This window comes from Oncorhynchus nerka, linkage group LG9b, assembly GCF_034236695.1.
Source record: "Oncorhynchus nerka isolate Pitt River linkage group LG9b, Oner_Uvic_2.0, whole genome shotgun sequence".
Classification (NCBI taxonomy): domain Eukaryota; kingdom Metazoa; phylum Chordata; class Actinopteri; order Salmoniformes; family Salmonidae; genus Oncorhynchus; species Oncorhynchus nerka.
In genome coordinates, this window is record NC_088424.1 from 43,700,899 (window position 1) to 43,726,476 (window position 25,578).

The 25,578-nt window shown below is 42.0% G+C and overlaps 1 protein-coding gene across 1 annotated transcript; it reads left to right on the plus strand.

Moving 5' to 3' along the window:
• Positions 1-9,717: 9,717 nt before the first annotated feature.
• Positions 9,718-17,147, plus strand: calr3b (calreticulin 3b). The gene is made up of 9 exons (XM_029651428.2): positions 9,718-9,896; positions 10,465-10,566; positions 10,905-11,108; positions 12,233-12,327; positions 12,424-12,633; positions 13,334-13,447; positions 14,892-15,035; positions 15,656-15,748; positions 16,000-17,147. The coding sequence occupies exons 1-9, from the start codon at positions 9,809-9,811 to the stop codon at positions 16,198-16,200; spliced, it is 1,251 nt and encodes a 416-aa protein (XP_029507288.1). The 5' UTR covers positions 9,718-9,808; the 3' UTR covers positions 16,201-17,147.
• The last annotated feature ends 8,431 nt before the right edge of the window (positions 17,148-25,578 follow it).

Here is a 25,578-nt window from a genome sequence, read left to right on the forward strand (position 1 = left end):
GATACAAAAAGATTTCACAAGCTTTAAACATCCCAAGGAGCACTGTGCAAGCGATAATATTGAAATGGAAGGAGTATCAGACCACTGCAAATCTACCAAGACCTGGCCGTCCCTCTAAACTTTCAGCTCATACAAGCAGAAGACTGATCAGAGATGCAGCCAAGAGGCCCATGATCACTCTGGATGAACTGCAGAGATCTACAGCTGAGGTGGGAGACTCTGTCCATAGGACAACAATCAGTCGTATATTGCACAAATCTGGCCTTTATGGAAGAGTAGCAAGAAGAAAGCCATTTCTTAAAGAAATCCATAAAAAGTGTTGTTTAAAGTTTGCCACAAGCCACCTGGGAGACACACCAAACATGTGGAAGAAGGTGCTCTGGTCAGATGAAACCAAAATTGAACTTTTTGGCAACAATGCAAAACGTTATGTTTGGCGTAAAAGCAATACAGCTCATCACCCTGAACACACCATCCCCACTGTCAAACATGGTGGTGGCAGCATCATGGTTTGGGCCTGCTTTTCTTCAGCAGGGACAGGGAAGATGGTTAAAATTGATGGGAAGATGGATGGAGCCAAATACAGGACCATTCTGGAAGAAAACCTGATGGAGTCTGCAAAAGACCTGAGACTGGGACGGAGATTTGTCTTCCAACAAGACAATGATCCAAAACATAAAGCAAAATCTACAATGGAATGGTTCAAAAATAAACATATCCAGGTGTTAGAATGGCCAAGTCAAAGTCCAGACCTGAATCCAATCGAGAATCTGTGGAAAGAACTGAAAACTGCTGTTCACAAATGCTCTCCCTCCAACCTCACTGAGCTCGAGCTGTTTTGCAAGGAGGAATGGGAAAAAAATTCAGTCTCTCGATGTGCAAAATTGATAGAGACATACCCCAAGCGACTTACAGCTGTAATCGCAGCAAAAGGTGGTGCTACAAAGTATTAACTTAAGGGGGCTGAATAATTTTGCACGCCCAATTCTTCAGTTTTTGATTTGTTAAAAAAGTTTGAAATATCCAATAAATGTCGTTCCACTTCATGATTGTGTCCCACTTGTTGATGATTCTTCACAGAAAATACAGTTTTATATCTTTATGTTTGAAGCCTGAAATGTGGCAAAAGGTCGCAAAGTTCAAGGGGGCCGAATACTTTCGCAAGGCACTGTATATCCTACCAACGGGACATTAAAAACTGTAATATCTTATCTTTCACTGACTCGTGGCTGAACGACGAAATTAAGAACATACAGCTGGAGGCTTATACATTCTTACGGCAGGATAGAACAGCAGCCTCTGGTAAGACACGGGCGGGGGCCTATGCATATATACAGTGGGGAGAACAAGTAGTTGATAGACTGCCGATTTTGCAGGTTTTCCTACTTACAAAGCATGTAGAGGTCTATAATTTTTTATCATAGGTACACTTCAACTGTGAGAGACGGAATCTAAAACAAAAATCCAGAAAATCACATTGTATAATTTTTAAGTAATTCATTTGCATTTTATTGCATGACATAAGTATTTGATCACCTACCAACCAGTAAGAATTCCATCTCTCACAGACCTGTTTGTTTTTCTTTAAGAAGCCCTCCTGTTCTCCACTCACTACCTGTATTAACTGCACCTGTTTGAACTTGTTACCTGTATAAAAGACACCTGTCCACACACTCAATCAAACAGACTCCAACCTCTCCACAATGGTCAAGACCAGAAAGTTGTGTAAGGACATCAGGGTTAAATTGTTAGACCTACACAAGGCTGGGATGGGCTACAGGACAATAGGCAAGCAGCCTGATGAGAAGGCAACAACCTTTGGCGCAATTTTTCGAAAATGGAAGAAGATGACGGTCAAGATGATGGTCAATCACCCTCCATGTAAGATCTCACCTCGTGGGGCATCAATGATCATGAGGAAGGTGAGGGATCAGCCCAGAACTACATGGCAGGACATGGCCAATGACCTGAAGAGAGGTGGGACCACAGTCTCAAAGAAAACCATTAGTAACACACTACGCCATCATGGATTAAAATCCTGCAGCGGACGCAAGGTCCCCCTGCTCAAGCCAGCGCATGTCCAGGCCCGTCTGAAGTTTGCCAATGGCCATCTGGATGATCCAGAGGAGGAATGGGAGAAGGTCATGTGGTCTGATGAGACAAAAATAGAGCTTTATGGTCTAAACTCCACTCACTGTGTTTGGAGGAAGAAAAAGGATGAGTACAACCCCAAGAACACCATCCCAACCGTGAAGCATGGAGGTGGAAATATAATTATTTGGGGATGATTTTCTGCAAAGGGGACAGGAAGACTGCACCGTATTGAGGGGAGGATGGATGGGGCCATGTATCGTGAGATCTTGGCCAACAACCTCCTTCCCTCAGTAAGAGCATTGAAGATGGGTCGTGGCTGGGTCTTCCAGCATGACAACGACCGGAAACACACAGCCAGGGCAACTAAGGAGTGGCTCCGTAAGAAGCATCTCAAGGTCCTGGAGTGGCCTAGCCAGTCTCCAGACCTGAACCCAATAGAAAATCTTTGGAGGGAGCTGAAAGTCCATATTGCCCAGCGACAGCCCCGAAACCTGAAGGATCTGGAGAAGGTCTGTATGGAGGAGTGGGCCAAAATCCTTGCCGCAGTGTGTGCAAACCTGGTCAAGAACTACAGGAAACGTATGATCTCTGTAATTGCAAACAAAGGTTTCTGTACCAAATATTAAGTTCTGCTTTTCTGATGTATCAAATACTTATGTCATGCAATAAAATGCAAATGAATTACTTAAAAATCATACAATGTCATTTTCTGGATTTTTGTTTTAGATTCCGTCTCTCACAGTTGAAGTGTCCCTATGATAAAAAATTACAGACCTGCTTTGTAAGTAGGAAAACCTGCAAAATCGGCAGTGTATCAAATACTTGTTTTCCCCACTGTATAAACAACAGCTGGGGCACAATAACCTGGGGCACAATTGCCTGAGGTAGAGTATCTCATGATAAGCTGTAGACCACACTATCTACCTAGAGAGTTTATCTGTATTTTTCGTATCTGTCTCTACAGACCGATGCTGGCACTAAAACCGCACTCCATGAGCTGTATACCGCGATAAGCAAACAGGAAAACGTTCATTCAGAGGCGACGCTCCTAGTGGACGGGACTTTAATGCAGGGAAACTTGAATCAGTTTTACCTCATTTCTATCAGCATGTTAAATGTGCAACCAGAGGGGGGAATCTAGACCACTTTTACTCCACACACAGAGATGCGTGCAAGGCTCTCCCTCGTCCTCCATTTGGCAAATCTGAACATAATTCTATCTTCCTGATTTCTGCTTGCAAGCAAAAATTTAAGCAGGAAGCATCAGTGACTTGGTTTATAAAAAAGTGGTTAGATGAAGCAGATGCTAAACTACAGCACTGTTTTGCTAGCACAGACTGGAATATGTTCCTGGATTATTCCGATGATATTGAGGAGTACACCAGTCACTGGCTTTATCAATATGTGCATTGAGGACATTGTCCCCACAGTGACTGTACGTACATACCCCAACAAGAAGCCATGGGTTAGAGCTAAAGGGTAGAGTTGCCTCTTTCAAGGACCGGGACTCTAACCCAGAAGCTTATAAGAAAAACCATCAAACAGGCAGAGCATCAATACAGGACTAAGATCAAATCGTACTACACCGGCTCCAACGCTCGCCGGATGTGGCCGGGCTTGCGAACTATTACAGACTACAAAGGGAAGCACAGCCGAGAGCTTCCCAATGACATGAGCCTTCCAAATGAGCTAAATCACTTCCATGCCCGCTTCGAGGCAAGTAACACTGAAACATGCATGAGAGCATCAGCTATTCCGGACGACTGTGTGATCACTCTCTACGCAGCCGATGTCAGACCACAGGTCAACATTCACAAGGCCGCAGGGCCAGACGGATTACCAGGATGTGTACTCCGAGCATGCGCTGACCAACTGGCAGGTGTCTTTAATGACATGTTCAGCCTCTCCCTGTCTGAGTCTGTAATACCAGCATGTTTCAAGCAGACCACCATAGTCCCATTGCCCAAGAACATTAAAGTAACCTGCCTAAATGACTACCGACCCGTAGCACTCACGTCTGTAGCCATTAAATGCTTTGAAAGGCTGGTCATGGCTCACATCAACACCATTATCCCAGAAACCCGAGACCCACTCCAATTTGCATACCACACCAACAAATCTGCAAATGATGCAATCTCTATTGCACACCACACTGCCCTTTCACACCTGGACAAAAGGAACACCTGTGTGAGAATGCTATTCATTGACTGCAGCTCAGCGTTCAACACCATAGTGCCCTCAAAGCTCATCACTAAGCTAAGGACCCTGGGACTAAACACATTCCTCTGCATCTGGATCCTGGACTTCCTGGTGGGCCTCCCCCTGGTGGTAAGGGTAGGTAACAACACATCCACCAGGCTGATCCTCAACACAGGGGCCCCTCAGGGGTGCATGCTCAGTTCTCTCCTGTACTCCCTGTTCACTCATGACTGCACGGCCAGGCACGACTCCAACACCATCATTGAGTTTGCTGATGACACAACAGTGGTAGGCCTGATCACCGACAACGATGAGAACCTGTAGGGAGAAGGTCAGAGACCTGACTGTGTGGTGCAAGGACAACAACCTCTCCCTCAATGTAATCAAGACAAATTAGATGATTGTGGACTACAGGAAAAGGAGGAACGAGTACGCCCCCATTCTCATCGACGGGGCTGTAGTTGAGCAGGTTGAGAGCTTCAAGTTCCTTGGTGTCCGCATCACCAACAAACTAACATGGTCTAAGCACACCAAGACAGGCGTGAAAAGGGCACAACAAAACCTATTCCCCCTCAAGAGACTGAAAAGATTTGGCATGGGTCCTCAGATCCTCAAAAGTTTTTACAGCTGCAACATCGAGAGCATCCTGACGGGTTGCATCACTGCCTGGTATGGCAACTGCTCGGCCTCTGACCGCAAGGCACTACAGAGGGTCGTGCGTACGGCCCAGTACATAACCGGGGCCAAGTTTCCTACCATGCAGGACCTCTATACCAGGCGGCGTCAGAGGAAGGTCCTAAAAATTGTCAACGACTCCAGCCACCCTAGTTATAGACTTTTCTCTCTGCTACCACATGGCAAGCGGTACTGGAGCGCCAAGTCTAGGTCCAAGAGAATCCTAAACAGCTTCTACCCCCCCAAGCCATAAGACTCCTGAACAGCTAATATAATGGCTACCCAGACTACTTGCATTGACCCCCCTTCTTCACTGCTGCTACTCTGATCAATGGAAACAGGATGCACCTGAGATCAATTTGGAGTCTCATATCACATGGTCTGAAGACTTATGTAAATAAGGTATTTCTGTTTAAAAACAAATTCTGAATTAGCTAAAATGTCAAACAAAAAAATGTGTTTGCTTTGTCATTATGAGGTATTGTATGTAGATTGAAATAATAATTGAATCATTTTAGAATAAGGCTGTAACGTAACAAAATGTGGAGAAAGTCAAGGGGTCTGAGTACTTTCCGAATGCACTACATTTGACATATTGTTGTGGTTCATTTCTTTACTATCAAATGAGGAGAGACAAACTGATCACACAAGTCAGAGTTATACTTAAACTAAATCTTGAATCACTTTTTAATAATAGTGCAGGCCAATACAACGCACACACATAAAGGGAATCGATTGAGTGCTCTATCATAATGTTGGCTGGTCGACGATTCACGTCAAATGATTTGTTGAGAGCACCGGGACAAAAGTACAAAGGTCTTTTATGGCCAAGATACACCCCTTTCAACCTACATGACGAACAACAGATCTATAGAATGGGTCACAAGGTTAAGATTTGTATGAAAGATACCTTTGATACATAGCAGACAGTATCTGCTGTGTCAACAGTTTTCATTGTATAGAGACCAGTTTCTGGCCCTCTGACTCCAAACTGGAGTCATCTCTCTCTGGTACGGTATAGAAAAGCAACATTAACCCATGCTCTTGAATGCTCTTTAGGTTTTATCACCCAAAATACATTGTAATTCTCCTGTCAGTGTTATCTCCCATCCTCAGTAGAACACGCACACACAATAGTTAAGAATACTCTATTCTGTCGAATAAAACAACCATTTGATAAAAGTATTATAACATAATCTTGCAATTTTTCCTCTCACAATATACATTTGACATGTTATTACTGAACAAAAATATAAATGTAACATGTAACAATTTCAATGATATTACTGAGTTACAGTTCATATAAGGATATCAGTCAATTTAAATTTATATATTAAGACCTACTCTATGGATTTCACATGACTGGGCAAGGGCTTAGTCGTGGGTAGCCACTGGGAAGCCAGAGCCAGCCAATCAAAATGTGTTTTTCCCTACAAAAGAGCTTTATTACAGACAGAAATTCTCCTCAGTTTCATCAGCTATCCGGGTGGCTGGTCTCAGACGATCCCGCAGGTGAAGAAGCTGGATGTGGAGGTCCTGGGATGGCGTGGTTGCATGTGGTCTGTGGTTGTGAGGCCAGTTGGACATACTGCCAATTTTTCTAAAACAACATTGGAGGTGGCTTATGGTAGAAAAATGAACATTTAATTCCCTGGCTACAGTTCTGGTGAGGACCAACACTTTACATGTTGCCTTTATATTTTTGTTCAGTATAAGTTTGGACACACCTACTCATTCAAGGGTTTTTCTTTATTTTTACTATTTTCTACATTGTAGAATAATAGTGAAGGCATCAACACTATGAAATAACACATGGAATCATGTAGTAACAAAACAAGTGTTAATAAACAAATCAAAATATATTTTACATTTGAGATTCTTCAAAGTAGCCACCCTTTTCCTTGATGACGGCTTTGCACACGCTTGTTATTCTCTCAACCAGCCTCATGAGGTAGTCACCTGGAATGCATTTCAACCAATAGGTGTGCCTTGTTAATTTGTGGAATTTATTTATTTATTAAAACCTCTAGTGACTTCCCATCCCGCATGAGGGAGCGTAATCATCGACTGACACTAATTAGCATAACGCAACGGACATAAATATTCCTAGAAAATATTCCTATTCATGAACATCACAGGTGAAATATATTGAGACACAGCTTAGCCTTTTGTTAATCACCCTGTCGTCTCAGATTTTCAAAATATGCTTTACAGCCAAAGCTAGACAAGCATTTGTGTAAGTTTATCGATAACCTAGCATAGCATTTTGTCCAGCTAGCAGCAGGTAACTTGGTCACGGAAATCAGAAAAGCAATCAAATTAAATAGTTTACCTTTGCTGAGCTTCGGATATTTTCACTCACGAGACTCCCAGTTAGATAGCCAATGTTCCTTTTTTCCAAAAATAATATTTTTGTAGGCGAAATAGCTCCGTTTGTTCTTCACGTTTGACTGAGAAATCGCCCGGAAATTGCAGTCACAAAAACGCCGAAAAATATTGCAAATTAGCTCCATAATATCGACAGAAACATGGCAAAAGTTGTTTATAATCAATCCTCAAGGTGTTTTTCAAATATCTACCGCTTACGGGTATTCTTCAACATAAATGCGTAAAACTACGTCACAATGCTGTAGACACCTTGGGGAATACGGAGAAAAAGTAATCTGGTTGATAGCCCATTCACTGCTCAATAGGGACGCATTGGAACGCAGCGCTTTCAAAACATGAGGCACTTCCGGATTGGATTTTTCTCAGGCGTTCGCCTGCAATATCAGTTCTGTTATACTCACAGACAATATTTTTACAGTTTTGGAAACTTTAGAGTGTTTTCTATCCTAAGCTGTCAATTATATGCATATTCTAGCATCTTGTCCTGACAAAATATCCTGTTTACTACGGGAACGTTATTTTTCCAAAAATGAAAATACTGCCCCCTAGTCACAAAAGGTTTTAATGTGTTTGAGCCAACCGCTGTGTCTTTGTGAGATGCAGAGTAGGTGGACGGATGATCTCTGCATGTGTGGTTCCCACCGTGAAGCAAGGAGGATGAGGTGTGATGGTGTGGGGGTGCTTTGCTGGTGACACTGTGATTTATTTAGAATTCAAGGCACACTTAACTGGCATGGCTACTACAGCATTCTGCAGCAATATGCTATCCCATCAGGTTAGTGGGACTAGTGGGACTTAGTGAAGCTAGTTGAGAGAATGCCAAGATTCTTCCTTTTTTGTGGCGGTCCTCATGAGAGCCAGTTTCATCACAGTGCTTGATGGTTTTTGCGACTGCACTTGAAGAAACTTTCAAAGTTCTTGACATGTTTCGGATTGACTGACCTTCATGTCCTAAAGTAATGACGGACTGTCGTTTCTGTTTGCTTATTTGAGCTGTTCATGACATAATATGGACTTGGCTTTTTAACAAATAGGGCCATCTTCTGTATACCACCCCTACCATGTCACAACACAACTGATTGGCTCAAATGCATTAAGAAGGAAAGAAATTCCACAAATAAACCTTTAGCAAGGCACACCTGTTAATTGAAATGCATTCCAGGTTACTACCCCATGAGGCTGGTTGAGAGAATGCCAAGCGTGTGCAAAGCTGTCAAGGCAAACATGGGCTACTTTGAAGAATCTCAAATATAAAATATATTTGGATTTGTTTAACACTTTTTTGGTTACTACATGATTCCATATGTGTTATTTCACAGTGTTGATGTCTTCACTGTTAAACTACAATGTACAAATAAAGAAAACACCTGGAATTATTAGGTGTGTCCAAACTTTTGATTGGTAATGTAACAGTATAACTTTAGACTGTCCCCTCACCCATACCCGGGCGCGAACCAGGGACCCTCTGCACACATCAACAACAGTCACCCGCTTGCAGAGCAAAGGGAACCACTACTTCAAGGTCTCAGAGCAAGTGACATCCACGGTTGAAACGCTATTTAGCGCACACCACCGCTGACTAGCTAGCCGTTTCACATCCGTTTCACATACATAAATCAAATCAAATTTATTTATATAGCCCTTCGTACATCAGCTGATATCTCAAAGTGCTGTACAGAAACCCAGCCTAAAACCCCAAACAGCAAGCAATGCAGGTGTAGAAGCACGGTGGCTAGGAAAAACTCCCTAGAAAGGCCAAAACCTAGGAAGAAACCTAGAGAGGAACCAGGCTATGTGGGGTGGCCAGTCCTCTTCTGGCTGTGCCGGGTGGAGATTATAACAGAACATGGCCAAGATGTTCAAATGTTCATAAATGACCAGCATGGTCGAATAATAATAAGGCAGAACAGTTGAAACTGGAGCAGCAGCACACATACATACATACATACATACATACATACATACAGTACCAGTCAAAAGTTTGGACACACCTACTCATTCAAGTATTTTCTTTATTTTTTAGTATTTCCTACATTGTAGAATAAGGCTCAATCTGACCATGATTCTGATTTTAAAAGTTAGGCAATGTTGTATTTGAGCTAACCCTAACCCTTTTCCTAAGCTGCTACGTTAATTATCCTAACCTGCTGAATAAATTGTCCTAACCTGCTATGAAAAGTCAATTTTGACATAAACTCTGTACTATCAATTCAAAACAATTTACCACTGGATCAGCGGAATTTAGTTCACCGGAAGAGGAATGACCGAGCGTGTGTTTCGTGGTCTCATCTGATTGGTTAAGGATGATAGCGTTTGAACCAATGAGAGGCAGACATCTGTTCACTCGAGCAACTCCGAAATTGCTTTCCCTTCCTTGTCATTCATTGAAATCACAAGACATTACCTGGAAGAGTCTCTTTTGAGGACAACGTTTAAGCTTTAGGCGGTCAAAATGCAGGTCTTGGGAGCATTCGCGATAATTCTGTCCATATTTTCTGTTCATTCTACCGTTTATTTCCAAGAACAATTCCTTGATGGAGGTAAGTTCGTTTTATTTCTGACGTTCCACCCTCGTCTAGAAACGTTAGCTAGCTAGCCCACTTACTCAGGCCATGCACGAGTTTCAAAGATGGACCTGGAAATGAGTTGTCACACTGCCTTCTCTTCAATTGAACTGTATGCTGCATATTTTGTTGCACATGCATTATTTACATGTTAATGCTAGCTATATTGCTACATATTGAAAGAAAATTAGCTTTGACAATGTAACATTTGCAGACTTAGTTAGGTAACTACAGTCACGTTAGTTAGGCTACACTGGTCTATTCAGACAGAATCATGAGTTCCATTTGTAACATTTGACTCTCCATACCTAATCATCAAGCCATTTGTTTTTGTGTATGTCATCAGAGAAGTAGCTGGTGACACTTTTTAAATTAAAACTGAAATGAATGTTTTTGCCCTTATCAGATGTTGTCCAGACTGTAAAATTACTGTTTGAGATGGAGAAGGCCTTGTGCCATATTTTCCACTGTTTTGCGATGTCAGTGACTGGTCTTCATTTTTTGATGATTCTGACTGTTCATTGGTTGGTGTATCTTTCTGCAGATGCCTGGAAGACTCGCTGGCTGGACTCTAAGCACAAGGCAGACTACGGAGAGTGGAAACTGACAGCTGGTAACTTCTATGGAGATGCTGAGAAGGACAAAGGTTAGTTCATTATTGCCTCCTGGGTCGATGACCTTACTGGGTCAGTTTCTTTATTGTCTCCTGGGTCAGTGCTGCCTACTAGGGTTTGGGGTCATTTCAGGAAGTGAACTGAAATTCCTACACTGGTTGTAGCTTTTCGGTTTACTTCCTGAATTGATGGAATTTACCACAATTCTGCAGCCTGCTGTTTGGCTGGGGTCTTGAACATGTTCTGTTATTAACTAAGATACTGATAATGGCTGTTTGTGATTTGTGACTATTGTGTTGTCAGCCATTATGACTGTTATACAGCGAGTATTCATCAGTGTTACCATGCGACACTCTGGCTGTGTCCCCAGGTCTACAGACGAGCCAGGACGCCCGTTTCTATGCCGCATCGGCCCGCTTCGAACCCTTCAGCAACGAGGGAAAGACTCTGGTGATCCAGTTCACTGTGAAACACGAGCAGAAAATTGACTGTGGTGGCGGTTATGTCAAGGTGTTCCCCTCCACCCTTGACCAGGCTGAGATGCACGGAGACTCTCAGTACTACATCATGTTCGGTAGGTACTTCTGTCTGGTCTTATGGGCAGGGCACTGGTGCGTATTCATTAGGGCACATCATAGAAAATTGTAGCCAAACATTTTGCAACATAAAACAAAATATATATTATTCAAATTCAGGTAGGTCCCTCCCTGTTTTTTGTTCCATTTGCTTCCATTTGGTTAGTGAATACACACAGGAGTTTTTCTTAAATTTAACACGTTGTGACATGGACCACGGAAAACTCTGGGTCCTTATTGGAGCCTATGAGTAGGTTTATTTCCTAGTCTAATAACATGGGCAGGAACATCAGGACTGGTAGGTGTGACGATGACTCAATTATTTTGGACAACTTTGTGGTGATAGGATGGAAAGTCTCTACTAGAGGTCGACCGATTATGATTTTTCAACGCCGATACCAATTTATTGGAGGACCAAAAAAAGCCAAGGCCGATTTCATTATTTATTTGTGTATTTGTAATAATGACAATTACAGCAATACTGAATGAACACTTTTATTTTAACTTAATATAATACATAAATAAAATCTATTTAGTCTCAAATAATGAAACATGCTCAATTTGATTTAAATAATGCAAAAACGTAATGCAAAAACATAAACAGCGCTGTGCTTCAAGCATTGCTAAGAGCTGCTTGCAAACGCGGTAAAGTTGGAATGAATGCTTACTAGCCTGCTGCTGCCTACCACCGCTCAGTCAGACTGCTCTGTCAAATCATAGACTTAATTATAATATAATAAACACAAGTACGAGCCTTTGGTCATTAATATGGTCAAATCCGGAAACTATCATTTCGAAAACAAAATGTTTATTCTTTCAGTGAAATACGTAATTGATCTGTATTTTATCGAACGGGTGGCAACCCTAAGTCTAAATATTGCTGTTACATTGCACAACTTTCAATGTTATGTCGTAATTATGTAAAATTCTGGAAGATTAGTTTGCAGCGAGCCAGGTGGCCCAAACTGTTGCATATACCCTGACTCTGCGTGCAATGAACGCAAGAGAAGTAACACAATTTCCCTAATTAATATTGCCTGCTAACATTAATTAAATTCAACTAAATATGCAATTAGCACCTCTAGTGCTAATTTGATCATACTCTGTCCTGTGACCTGTACAGGCCCTGACATCTGTGGCTACAGCACCAAGAAGGTCCACGTTATCTTCAACTACAAGGGCAAGAATCACCTCATCAAGAAGGAAGTCAAGTGCAAGGTAAGGTGCTCTCGTTTTGAGTTCTGTCCTCTGATTACCGTCTCACTCTCACACACACCTACTTTAACCTAAGCGATCTCTCTTCCCCCTCTTCAGGATGACGAGCTGACCCACCTGTACACGCTTATCCTGAACCCAAACCAGACCTACGAGGTGAAGATCGATAATGAGAAGGTTGAGTCAGGCACTCTGGAGGAGGACTGGGACTTCCTGCCGGCTAAGACCATCAAGGACCCCGAGGCCAAGAAGCCCGAGGACTGGGACGACCGCCCCAAGATGGACGATGCTGAAGACACCAAGCCAGAGGTACAACCACTGTCTTTAAACACCACGTGGCACCAAGCCTATCCAAATCAAACTTTTATCTAAACTGCATTTAGATCGTATGAAGACACTTTACTGTAAAATACACCCAGTAAAAGAAAGTAGAGGACGGATGCCTCATTATTACTATAGTCAGTGCAGGAGCTGAGTGTACTAGGCAAGTCAGTTAAGAACAAATTCTTATTTTACAATGACGGCCTAACCCCCTGGCCTAACCCCCTGGCCTAACCCCCTGGCCTAACCCCCTGGCCTAACCCCCTGGCCAAACCCGGAGGACGCTGGGCCAATTGTGCACCGCCCTACGGCCGGTTGTGATACAGCCTGGAATCTAACCATGGTCTGTAGTGATGCCTCTAGCACTGAGATGCAGTGCCTTAGACCACTGCGCCACTCGGGAGGGGCTAGTAGCAACACCACCTCAGAGGTTTCACTGTTTGAGTTCTTGTTCTTCTGATAGACTATTCAACTCAAAAGTATTGTGGAGCTCCTGCTCTTAAATATAAACAGGACCAGAGTACCTACACCTATTTCCGTCCAAGTCATATATTATTATTTGTTTTACCATGATATGGTGAGGCTGACCTCGACGTGCCATAGCAGGAAGTGATTTTTATGTTGTGAGCTGTGTGTCCAGGATTGGTCCAGTAAGCTATACTGTAGTAGTAAATGACTGTTGTTCCAGGACTGGGATGTGGCTGAGAACATCCCTGACCCTGATGCCAAGAAGCCTGACGACTGGGACGTGGACATGGATGGAGAGTGGGAGCCGCCTGTGATCACCAACCCAGAGTACAAGGTTTGTGTTAAACTAGGCTGGGGCGGTGATCAGTGATCACACTATACCAGTGTTCCTCAAATCCAGTCTACAAGCCCAGAACAAGTGTACCTAATTCAACTAATCAAAGGCTTGCTATAAGTAGTTTGACTCAGATTTGTTAGTGTGGTTCTAGGACAAAAATGTGCACTAGATGGTACTCGAGGACATTAGTTGAGAAACACTATCAGCTTATCAAACTGAACCAAGAGGAGTGTTTTCAGCTAATTTGTCAATGAGATGTGCTTAGCCAGAGTGGTATTCAAGACCGCAACGTTGTAGAAACATGTTATTCTTGAAAGGGAAGTTCTAGCAACATTTTTGCAACAGCTTTTGTTGCCATTCAGTTTTTGTGAAATGGAATGGAGGAAGTTGTTTCCTGAAATAATGCCACACAATTTGGACCGTTTGTTGCAAAACTGGTTAGGACTTAACCTTTGTGCAACTGGCACAAGTTGAGGAAGACTCTATAGACATTATCACACTGCATTGTCCTCGGCCCCAGGCCTAGATGCATTGTCCTCGGCCCCAGGCCTAGATGCATTGTCCTCGGCCCCAGGCCTAGATGCATTGTCCTCGGCCCCAGGGCTAGCTTAGCCTGTGTTCACACAAGCATTTTTTTTTACATTGGGTAAGTATTCACATGTATTCCAAAGCCCTGGGATAATGGACAAGCGACCAACATTTTTATTTAGCATTTTAGTCATTTGGTAGATGACCAGAGCAACTTATCCAGAGCAACTTACAGGAGCAATTGGGGTTAAGTGCCTTGCTCAAGGGCACATCAACATATTTTTCACCTAGTTGGCTCAGGGATTTGAACCAGCAACCTTTTCGATAACTGGCCCAAAGCTCTTAACCGCTAGACTACATTTAGTCTCTGACATGCGACCACTGTTTACAAGACACTTGGTAATGCCATTTCCTCTTGCATCTGGACCAGCATTTGATTTCCAACAGTGATGGTTTTTGCTGTCTGACCTCGGAAACTATGTTTTACTTTTGATATGCGATCTCGCCCCTGTACAGAGATGAATCAAACTTTATTTGTCACATGCGCCGAATACATAAAAGCTATGAAAAGTGTTTGCTGCCCTTCTAGCAGTTGCTTTAGTTGAGTAAGTACGAAGACATTAGCCAACCTGCATGGCAAACATTTTTGTTTTTGCACGTATTACAGTATTTTGCTCAGATTGAAGGATGAAATGGTATGATTTTACTGATCAAATTAACATGCATATGTCGTCGCTAACCGTGTTCCGGAGCAGGGCCAACTAGCCCACATATAAAATGTGCAAGAGTGAACGTTCGCTTAGCCCCGGGCTGAAATCTTCCTTAGCCCTGGGCTAAGGTGCAGGAAGAATGCGCCTACTGCTTTTTAAAAACAATGTCTAAGACTAAAGCAACAACCATGCGTTTTCTGCAGGGAGAGTGGAAGCCCAAGCAGATAGACAACCCTAACTACAAAGGAGCCTGGGTCCATCCTGAGATCGATAACCCAGAGTACGCCGCTGACTCTAACATCTACAAGTTTGATGACATCAGTGTTCTGGGCCTGGATCTGTGGCAGGTGAGACTGGACACCACATAATTTTAAATATAACATAATACATTATACATAGATGCTACATATTTCAAATATGCATTTTAATGGTGGACACCTGTGAGAAACTCCTATTTTTACCCTCAAGTTTTACCTAACCATGTGACCTTGCCAAGAAACTCCTGAGGGGTTTACTACTAAGGGTCTTTGAGGGCTAGCCGACTTCAGTTCGCTTACTACAAAGCAGGGTCAATGAGCTGGCCAGCTAACGTGCCTAAATATATTTTAAAAAATATGAGCTTGAAATGGGAACGATCTAGCGGACTCCACAGTCAAACACACACATTGAAGTTTAGCTTTTATTAATGACCCTGAAGATTGGTTCTGGTTGTTTATCAATGTTAGCTGGCGAACCCTCATTGAAGCTGCTTTGTTGTAAGCTAAGCTAACTGAAGCTGGTTAGTTTTAGAAGACTCGGAGTAGATCTCTCTTCCTTTGTACTTTACCCCTATGGCCTTATGACTATCTACAGTAATGCTAATTGTAGATAGTAGGGCCTTTTCCTGGTCATGTGAAAAATAAATAGTAAAAAAATATATATATATTTTATCAATGTAGTTAAGACACCAACATGAGTTTCTTTTCAGGTGAAATCTGGCACAATCTTTGACAACTTCCTGGTCTCAGATGATGTGAAGGAAGCAGAGGAGTTTGGAGCTGAGACATGGGGTGTTACTAAGGTATGTGATAACTATACTGTGTTGAACTGGCTGGTCCTCTATTCTCCTATGAGTGTTCATTGTACATTCCCAATATTAACACACCATGTTTTAATTCTTCAACCAATCAACTCCTTGGTTATTTGAATCTGGTGTCCTAGTGCCGGGCTCGAGCAGAAATGTTGAACATGCCACCTACCACAATAAGGCTTCCAGTTCACTGTCCATACATGTCCATCTACTTTTACCACCCCTCTTTACACATGTCACAGGAGCCAGAGAAGAAAATGAAACAGGTGGAAGATGACAAGAAACGTAAAGAGGAAGATGAGAAAAACAAAGAACAAGCCACTGAGGCAGAAGAGGAAGGTGAGGACGAGGAAGGTGAGGACGAAGAGGAGGAGGAGGAGGAGGAGGAGACTCCAGAGGAAGGAACTGAGGAAGAAGAGGCCCCAGAGAAAGATGAGCTATAGGCTGGCTTGGACACGAGTGTCTGTCTGAATCCCAATTCAACCCCTAGCCACCACAGTCTAGTGTAGATCTGAGAGATTCGGGAAGGATGTCTACAATTTGACTACAATTCCAACAGAGGGCAAGATGGATCTGCCAATTATGCAATCCTCTGAGATCTACACAAGTAGCTATGAGCTAGGGGTTGATTTGTGATTTTAGGGTGCGTGTCCCGCTCTGGCTCTACTAACCAGGGAGTTATCATGGCTGCTATGCATCCATCCCCTGAGAAGCCAATGGGTCCATTGAGGGTTACAAGCTTTACTGAAGTGTATCCCAAATGGCACCCTACCTCTGATATAGTGCTGTTTTGACCAGGACCCCTGGGTAAAAGTATTGCTATATATTAGGGTGCCATTTGGGATACAGATTGGGTGATATTGGACTTAGTGATTCACACATCAGCTTGTATGTTTATAGGTGATTTTTGTTTCCCATATCCAGATATGACATTCATAGGTCCTCCCAATCCAGTATGTCATGCTTAATTGTGTAGTATGTTCAGTTTCTTTATATCCAACTGCAGTTCATTTGACTTTTGTACCGTGTAACAATGCTATTATTCCCCTTGTCCATCGGCTCTGACGTTTCTTTTCCGACTCAACTTAACACACCAAGATGTTCTCTGCTCTGACGTGATTCACAAAGTCACTGGTTGTCATCGTTTGGAAATAAATTGGTTCTTGTACCACTGAATGTTTGTAAAGTGCAACATATTTCTCAACATGCCTCTTCTCATCCACCTGGCACTTTGTCATTCACACATCAGCTCATTGATATTCTACTGTGTTCTCATTACATCCATTTGTTTCGCACTGAATTTTCCTCACTTTTTTTTTGTCTTTACTGTTTGTTTCCATACGTGTTCAATGAGATTACATGCTTGGCCAATTAAAACAGTTGTTGGGTTCTCTGCGTTTTGATGAATAGTGTGAAAGATTAGTCATTTATAAATTGTCCCTCCGGTTCAATGCTGTGACTGTCAAATACAGTTTAAGTTTCTGCTTTTGAATTTGAAAATTCCTTATTTTTTCCCCCCCCCTTGAAAGTATGGTGATTGTTTGAATGGCGTTCCATCCTAACAATGCCAAGGGTCTGTTGGACACCAAACATATTGCTGTCATGTCAACCCGGCAGGGTAGCCTAGTGGGTTAGAGCGTTGGACTAGTAACCGGAAGGTTGCAAGTTCAAACCCCCCCGAGCCGACAAGGTTGAAATCTGTCGTTCTGCCCCTGAACAGGCAGTTAACCCACTGTTCCTATGCCGTCATTGAAAATAAGAATTTGTTCTTAACTGACTTGCCTAGTTAAATAAAGGTAAAATAAAATAAAAACCCATGTTGTACAGCAATGTCACCTAGGAATGCACACTTTTCTTATAACAATGTTATTGATACCAAAGTTTTATTAAAATAATATAACTGAGGTCTTATTATTGACCCCTACATATTATACTGAAAATAGTGTTTGATATTAGACACAGTAGGAAAATAATCTGAGAAGGGTCTTACTCATGATCAACCAATTGGATTAATAAAAAATAAAATGATTAAACAATTTTGCCACGTGGGTGACAACACAATGAATAACACTGGCGGTTTATCGCTTTGGTGCAGTTTTTACATGTGGTACATTTTCACAATTTAGTTCAAAACTCTAAACTGATCAAACGGCAGTTGTTTCAAAACTCAACGTTTTCAATTGACTTAAGTAGAACACACAGTCACTTTTTCACATCGGAATACATGTTCATATAAAGTAATTTCCTTTCGCAATGCAACGCTCACATTACTTTTGATAGGATTCTCTTTTGTTAATATAGATTTGACTAGTAATCCGATTGCTCCTAATCGATCATTTAAACATTTGGTGAACCTATACATTTACATATCTGGTTTGTCTGCTACAGATTTTGAGAACTACATAATGAAAATGCATGTGAAGTAGAAACAAAGTTTATATATATATATATACTTGAATCTACGATTTATGATTTTACTTCACAATACGTTTAAAAGAAATCTGATATTGACAATATTAGAGATGTGCTTTATGTAACAAATCAACGTTTATTGGTCGTGTACACAGATATGCCGATGTTACAGCAGGTGCAGCGACATTCTTGTGTTTGTAGCTCTTACAGTGCAGTAATACAATACCAGTATACAAATAAAGTCAAAAACAAAGAAATGTATCCCCTATACAGTAAACATGTATCCAAAAAAACAAAGTTGCTAAAAACTGCATTGGCTAATACAGAACTGTAATACATGTGATATATTTACGTAGCAGATGCTTTTATTTAAAGTGAAAATAGTCCACACATTTTGGTATTAATCGAACCCACAACTCTGGTGCTGCTAGTGCCATGCTCTTACAGTATCACATGTATTTATATAGCCCTTCTTACATCAGCTGATATATCAAAGTGCTGTACAGAGAACCCAGGCTAAAACCCCAAACAGCAAGCAGAAAGGCTCCCTAGAAAGGCCAAAACCTAGGAAGAAACCTAGAGAAACCAGGCTATGAGGGGTGGCCAGTCTTCTTCTGGCTGTGCCAGGTGGAGATTATAACATGGCCAAGATGTTCAAATGTTCATAATATGTATGAACTGAGCCACGTACAGGACCACTACAATACATAGTACAATACTTGATTAAAATACAGGTGGAAGATGTATGATCGCCACCCCAATAAGCGAACCACCCTCCTTCAGGCCATGGATGATATGGGGGGGTGATAAGTGCCAGTTTTAAGCCTCGTGAAGTTACTGATACCTCTCACCAAGTCACCTAATGTCTTCCTAGCGCCATAAAATACTGCCCTTGAATTAACATGGAATGTCAATGGAGGCAAGTTGTTTTCTAAGGCGTCATACTGCCGACGCGTTTACGTCATGTTCATGTCACGTGACACGTATAGGTAATGTAGATGTGGTGTTCCAGTCATCTTATGTGTTACTGATTTACGTGTTAGTTTATTATGACAGATCTTACCATGAATGGGCCTCCCAGGTGGCGCAGTGGTCTAGGTTACTGCATCGCAGCGCCAGCTGTGCCACCAGAGACCCTGGGTTCGTGTCCAGGCTGTCGCAACCGGCCGCGACTGGGAGGTCTGTGGGGGACGCACAATTGGCCTCGCGTCGTCTGGGTTAGGGAGGGTTTGGCCGGTAGGGATATCCTTGTCTCATCGCGCACCAGCGACTCCTGTGGCTGGCCGGGCGCAGTGCACGCTAACCAAGGTCGCCAGGGGAACGGTGTTTCCTCCGACACATTGGTGCGGCTGGCTTCCTGGTTGGATGCGCACTGTGTTAAGAAGCAGTGTGGCTTGGTTGGGTTGTGTTTCGGGGGACGCATGACTTTTGACCTTCGTCTCTCCCGAGCCCGTACGGGAGTTGTAGCGATGAGACAAGATAGTAACTACTAATAATTGGATACTACGAAATTGGGGGTAAAATTAAAAAAATAATAATAATTGTTGATTATGCTAAAATAGGCATATCACCTCAATCACCTCAAAAATTATTAGGCTAGTTGATATCGCTACCGCTTGTTTGCTTAACCTTAGAAAAAACAACGGTCCAGATTATATAAAGTGATCTCGGTAATAACAATGATTAACTTCACGATTATTTCCGTAGTCTACAAGCCTATCAAAGGTATTGCTCAGCCTCAACATCACAGGAAAATGTGGTTGGTTTATTAAATGATCCGCAATTTAGAATATTAGTGGTAGCCTATGCCTATCGCAAAAGAGCAACAACAACAAAAATAGAGAAGAAAATATAGAGAATCGTATGGGTCTATGCAAAGACCATACAGCTTAACAGATGCTTTTTTATTCAGGAGAATCGCATTGAATCAAATCAAATCACATTGTAATTGTCACATGCGCCGAATACAACATGTGTAGACCTGACAGGGAAATTCTTACTTACAAGCCCTTAACCAACAATGCAGTTGTATGAAAAAAAAAGTGTTTTAGAAAGTATTTACTAAAATAAACTGAAGTTAAAAATGTTTTTACAAAAAAAACACACAAAAAAACTAATAATTATGGAGCAACAATAAAGTAACAGTAGCAAGGCTATATACAGGGGGTACCGGTACATTTACATTTACATTTAAGTCATTTAGCAGACGCTCTTATCCAGAGCTACTGAGTCAATGTGGAGGCTATATACAGGGGGTACCGGTACAGAGTCAATGTGGAGGCTATATACAGGGGGTACCGGTACTGAGTCAATGTGGAGGCTATATACAGGGGGTACCGGTACTGAGTCAATGTGGAGGCTATATACAGGGGGTACCGGTACAGAGTCAATGTGGAGGCTATATACAGGGGGTACCGGTACTGAGTCACTGTGGAGGCTATATACAGGGGGTACCGGTACTGAGTCAATGTGGAGGCTATATACATGGGCTACCGGTACTGAGTCAATGTGGAGGATATATACAGGGGGTACCGGTACAGAGTCAATGTGGAGGCTATATACAGGGGGTACTGGTACAGAGTCAATGTGGAGTCTATATACAAGGGTACCGGTACAGAGTAAATGTGGAGGCTATATACAGGGGGTACCGGTACAGAGTCAATGTGCGGGGGTCACCGGTTAGTCAAGGTCATTGAGGTAATGTACATGTAGGTAGAGGTAAAGTGACTATGCATGGATAATAAACAGAGAGTAGCAGCAGTTAAAAATGGGGGGTGGGGTGGGGACAATGCAAATAGTCCAGGTAGCCATTTGATTAGCTGTTCAGCAGTCTTATGGCTTGGGGGTAGAAGCTGTTAAGAAGCCTTTTGGACCTAGACTTGGCGCTCCAGTACAGCTTGCTGTGCGGTAGCAGAGAGAACAGTCTATGACTAGGGTGGCTGGAGTCTGTACCAATTTTGGGGGGCCTTCCTCTGACACCTCCTCCCTATAGGCTGTTTCATCGTTGTCGGGGCTCAGTCCTGCCACTGTGGTGTCGTCGGCAAACTTAATGATGGTGTTGGAGTTGTGCTTGGCCATGCAGTCATGGGTGAACAGGGAGTACAGGAGGGTACTGAGCACTCACCCCAGAGGGCCCCCTATGTTGAGGATCAGCGTGGCAGATATGTTGTTATCTACTCTTACCACCCGAGGGCAGCCCATCAGGAAGTCCAGGATCCAGTTGCAGATAAATTTGTTTAGTCCCAAGGTCCTTAGCTTAGTGGTGAGCTTTGAGGGAACTATGATGTTGCATGCTGAGCTGTAGTCAATGAATAGCATTCTCACATAGGTGTTCCTAGTGTGGAGTGCAATAGAGATTGCATCATCTATAAATCTGTTGGGGCGGTATGCAAATTGGAGTGGGTCTAAGGTTTCTGGGATAATGGTGTTGATGTGAGCCATGACCAGCCTTTCAAAGCACTTCTTGGCTACAGACGTGAGTGCTACGGGTCGCTAGTCCTTTAGGCAGGTTACCTTAGTGTTCTTTGGCTCAGGGACTATGGTGGTATGCTTGAAATATGTAGGTATTACAGACTTGGACAAGGACAGGTTGAAAATGTTAGTGAAGACACTTGCCAGTTGGTCAGCGCATGCTCGGAGTACACGTCCTGGTAATCTGTCTGGCCCTGCGGCCTTGTGAATGTTGACCTGTTTAAAGGTCTTACATTGGCTACGGAGAGCGTGATCACAAAGTCGCCTGGAACAGCTGATGCTCTCATGCATGCTTCAGTGTTGATTGCCTCTAAGTGAGCATAGAAGTAATTTAGCTTGTCTGGTAGGCTCGTGTCACTGGGTAGCTCGTGGCTGTGCTTCCCTTTGTAGTCTGTAATAGTTTGCAAGACTTGCCACATCCGACGAACGTCGGAGCCGGTGTATTATATTTCAATCTTAGTACTGTATTGACGCTTTTTCTGTTTGATGGTTTGTCGGAGTGCATAGCGGGCTATTCATTTCAGTGCAGTTGCTTTCTTGTGCATAACCTTAGCCTAAATGGATCCGAAAACACCCCAGCCTGTTTTGATCACAGATCATGATGAAGCCGGAACATTTCAGCTGTTTGTCATTGATTTAGCCCACAATCACCTACAGATGTGATACACATGAAAAACCTATATTTCATCTGGATTTGACAACCTGTCTGCCTGACAAGGACCCTTTGACTTCTCCCCACGTTATATGTGTTACCAATTAGGCTAAATGTATTCTTATTAATAAGCTTTTATTTTCCTATTAATTTGCATTGGCTAATCAATGTTATTTACCATCTTCTGCTTTTTATGAAAAAATAATATATAATTTCGATGTCCTCCCCCACCCCACACATTAATGTTACTTTCCTTACAGATCACAAAGACAGCTAATTTCCACTCTATTCATATGCAAATACTTTTGATTCATACACTGGCTTGTCTGGCTGCCATGTTTTCATTTTAAACAGGCCTTCCCTTATCTACACTGAAATAATATTATTTCAGTAGTCCTGCATTATAATACAAAAAAAAATCATAGCTCAGTAGTACACCCTTGTGGTTGAATATATATCTATTGTATGTAGGATACAATGAACAATGTTGAAGTAACAAATACCATCAAAGGATCTGTTACAATTTACAATAATGAACACCTTGTGAAACAGCTTTGAAAACCAATCTGGCAATATTTAAGATTTAAATACAGTACCAGGGGGGTTTTTATTTATTTTTAAAAATGTTTTGCATTGTAGAATAATAGTGAAGACATAAAAACTATGTAGTAACCCAAAAATTGTCCATCATTACTTTAAGACATGAAAGTCAGTCAATCTGGAACATTTCAAGAAATTTCAAGAAAGTTTGAAACTGGCTCTCAGGAAAGGAAAACCCAGAGTTACCTCTGCATCAGAAATTCCTGCCCAAAAAATGGGTTCAAGTAACAGACACATCTCCACATCAACTGTTCAGAGGAGACTGTGTGAATCAGGCCTTCATGGTTGAAAAAAACACTACTAAAGGACACCAATAATAAGAAGAGACATACTTGGGCCAAGAAGCACGAGCAATGGACAATAGACAGGTGAAAATCTGTCCTTTAGTCTGATGAGTCCAAATTTTGTGATTTTTGGATCCAACTGCCATGTCTTTGTGAGACACAGAGGAGGTGAATGGATGATCTCCGCATGTGTGGTTCCCACTGTGAAGCATGGAGAAGGAGGAGTCATGGTGTGGGTGTGCTTTGCTGGTGACACTGATTTATTTGGAATTCAAGGCACACTTAACAGGCATGACTACCACAGCATTCTGCAGCGATACACCATCCCATCTGGTTTGAGCCTAGTGGGACTATCATTTGTTTTTCAACAGGACAATGACCCAACACACCTCCAGGCTGTGTAAGGGCTATTTGACCAAGAAAGAGAGTGATGGAGTGCTGCATCAGATGAACTGGCCTCCACAATCACCCAACCTCAACCCAATTGAGATGGTTTGGGATGAGTTGGACCATAGAGTGAAGGAAAAGCAGCCAACATGCGCTCAGCATATGTGGGAACTCCTTCAAGACTGTTAGAAAAGCATTTCAGGTGAAGCTGGTTGAGAAAATACCAAGAGTGTGCAAAGCTGTTGTCGTGCCTTTACTATCATTAACTGAAGACTTATAGTTTTTTTCAAAGATTCTCTGCAATTAGTATTACACGATCAACTGATTAATCATGTAACTAATTAACTAGGAAGTCGGGGCACCAAGGAAATATATTCAGATTACAAGGTTATAATTTCCTAATATAACCTTTCAGATATTTTCATATCTGATCCATAGTCTTCTGATTAATGAATTATTTACTTTACCTCACGTTAGTCTCATTCCAAACGTTGTAAATTGTTGGTTATCTGCACGAAACCAGTCTTCACTATGAGTCATCCATACATCAATTGTCTTAAATCATTTATTTATTACTAACTAAGTAATTCACAGAAGTGCATAAACAAGCAAACAAACATGGTAATTGTGGTTACATGAAATGATAGGAGAATGTGCCCTAGTGGGCTAAACCGGCATGGCGGCTTGTTAGACAAAAGGGGAAGTGGGGGTCGACTAAGAAGTCACTACAGAGTGATAATTTTAACAATTGAAATGCTAATCCTTTACACATGAACGCTCACTCGTTCGGGAACAATTGCAATCAATCAATATATATATTTATGCTCAGTGTGTCGTCTTGATCGCTGGCGAGAAGTTTGTTTCTTTTGTAGAATTGTCCGTCTCTCCCTCTCGTGGTTATAGTGGATAGCTCAGAGTGACATTCATTAGTTTCGTAGTAGAACGAATGTTTCGGCGGTTGTCGTTCTTCGCATTCAATGACACCGAATTCCTAGCTGCAGACTAGTAATTAACATCAATATACTTGTTCTTATTCTGTCGATATCGATAGTCTAAGAGTTTAACCACGTGGTATGGTTAAAAGGTTCAGCAATGGTCTACAACCTTTGTAGTCTCCTAATGGAGAAAAACATGGTCTGCTGATAATTTCTCAAAGTTGGGTTTTATTCGGAATGGCAGAAAAGGGCTGTCCCAGGATGTCTAACCCTAACTGGGCTCAGGGGCGGTCCTCTGATTTAGTTCAAATCCAATTCCCTTTTTGAGTTTTCCTTCTTTAAACATTCCAAAAGTACATTACACAATTTTACAAACAGTATCATACTCACTCATTCATCTTATACAACAATTAGATGTAAACCTCATATCAAAAATCTTTACAGAAAAAGCACACCATACAATAATCTGAGTATAGAGCTAAGCCACAAAAACAAGCCATACAGATACCCACCATGTTGTGGAATCAGTAAAAGTCAGAAATAGCGTTATAAATATTCACTTACCTTTGCTGATCTTCATCAGAATGCACTCCCAGGAATCGCAGTTCCACAACAATGCTACAACCATTACATTATTAACCACTAACATGTAAGCCTACATTGACTGAAACCAACTAGCCTAGAGCTAACAAGTGCTTAGCCAAGCTAAATTTGGTTAGCATCAAGCTAACGAAATGTTAAACGCTATCTTTGTACAAATATTAACAACCCATTTTCTCGTGACATCACATATTTACATATATTACATAAAGCAAACTGAGCTTTTGTTCATAGAAAATAAAACAAATTGGATCTAAAAACATTGTTAAAAAAAAGTACAGAATGTTCAGACGCCATCTTAATCCCTTCTCTTAAATGTAAACCATTAGCAACCTAGCCAACCTCCATTATGATACAATAAATGGGTTCATAAAATAACAAATGAAATAAAACATCAAAACATATGACATACATATGTATGTATCACATATACACATGGCATATACTTGGGTACCACCTTGACATCTCTGATCTGCTTGC

Excerpts from the sequence above, each read along its gene's own strand:
- calr3b (XM_029651428.2), top strand. The coding sequence starts at position 9,809 with ATGCAGGTCTTGGGAGCATTCGCGATAATTCTGTCCATATTTTCTGTT. Across the intron at positions 9,897-10,464 it reads AGAACAATTCCTTGATGGAG|ATGCCTGGAAGACTCGCTGG; the intron begins GTAAGTTCGTTT and ends ATCTTTCTGCAG. Across the intron at positions 12,328-12,423 it reads AGAAGGAAGTCAAGTGCAAG|GATGACGAGCTGACCCACCT; the intron begins GTAAGGTGCTCT and ends CCCCCTCTTCAG.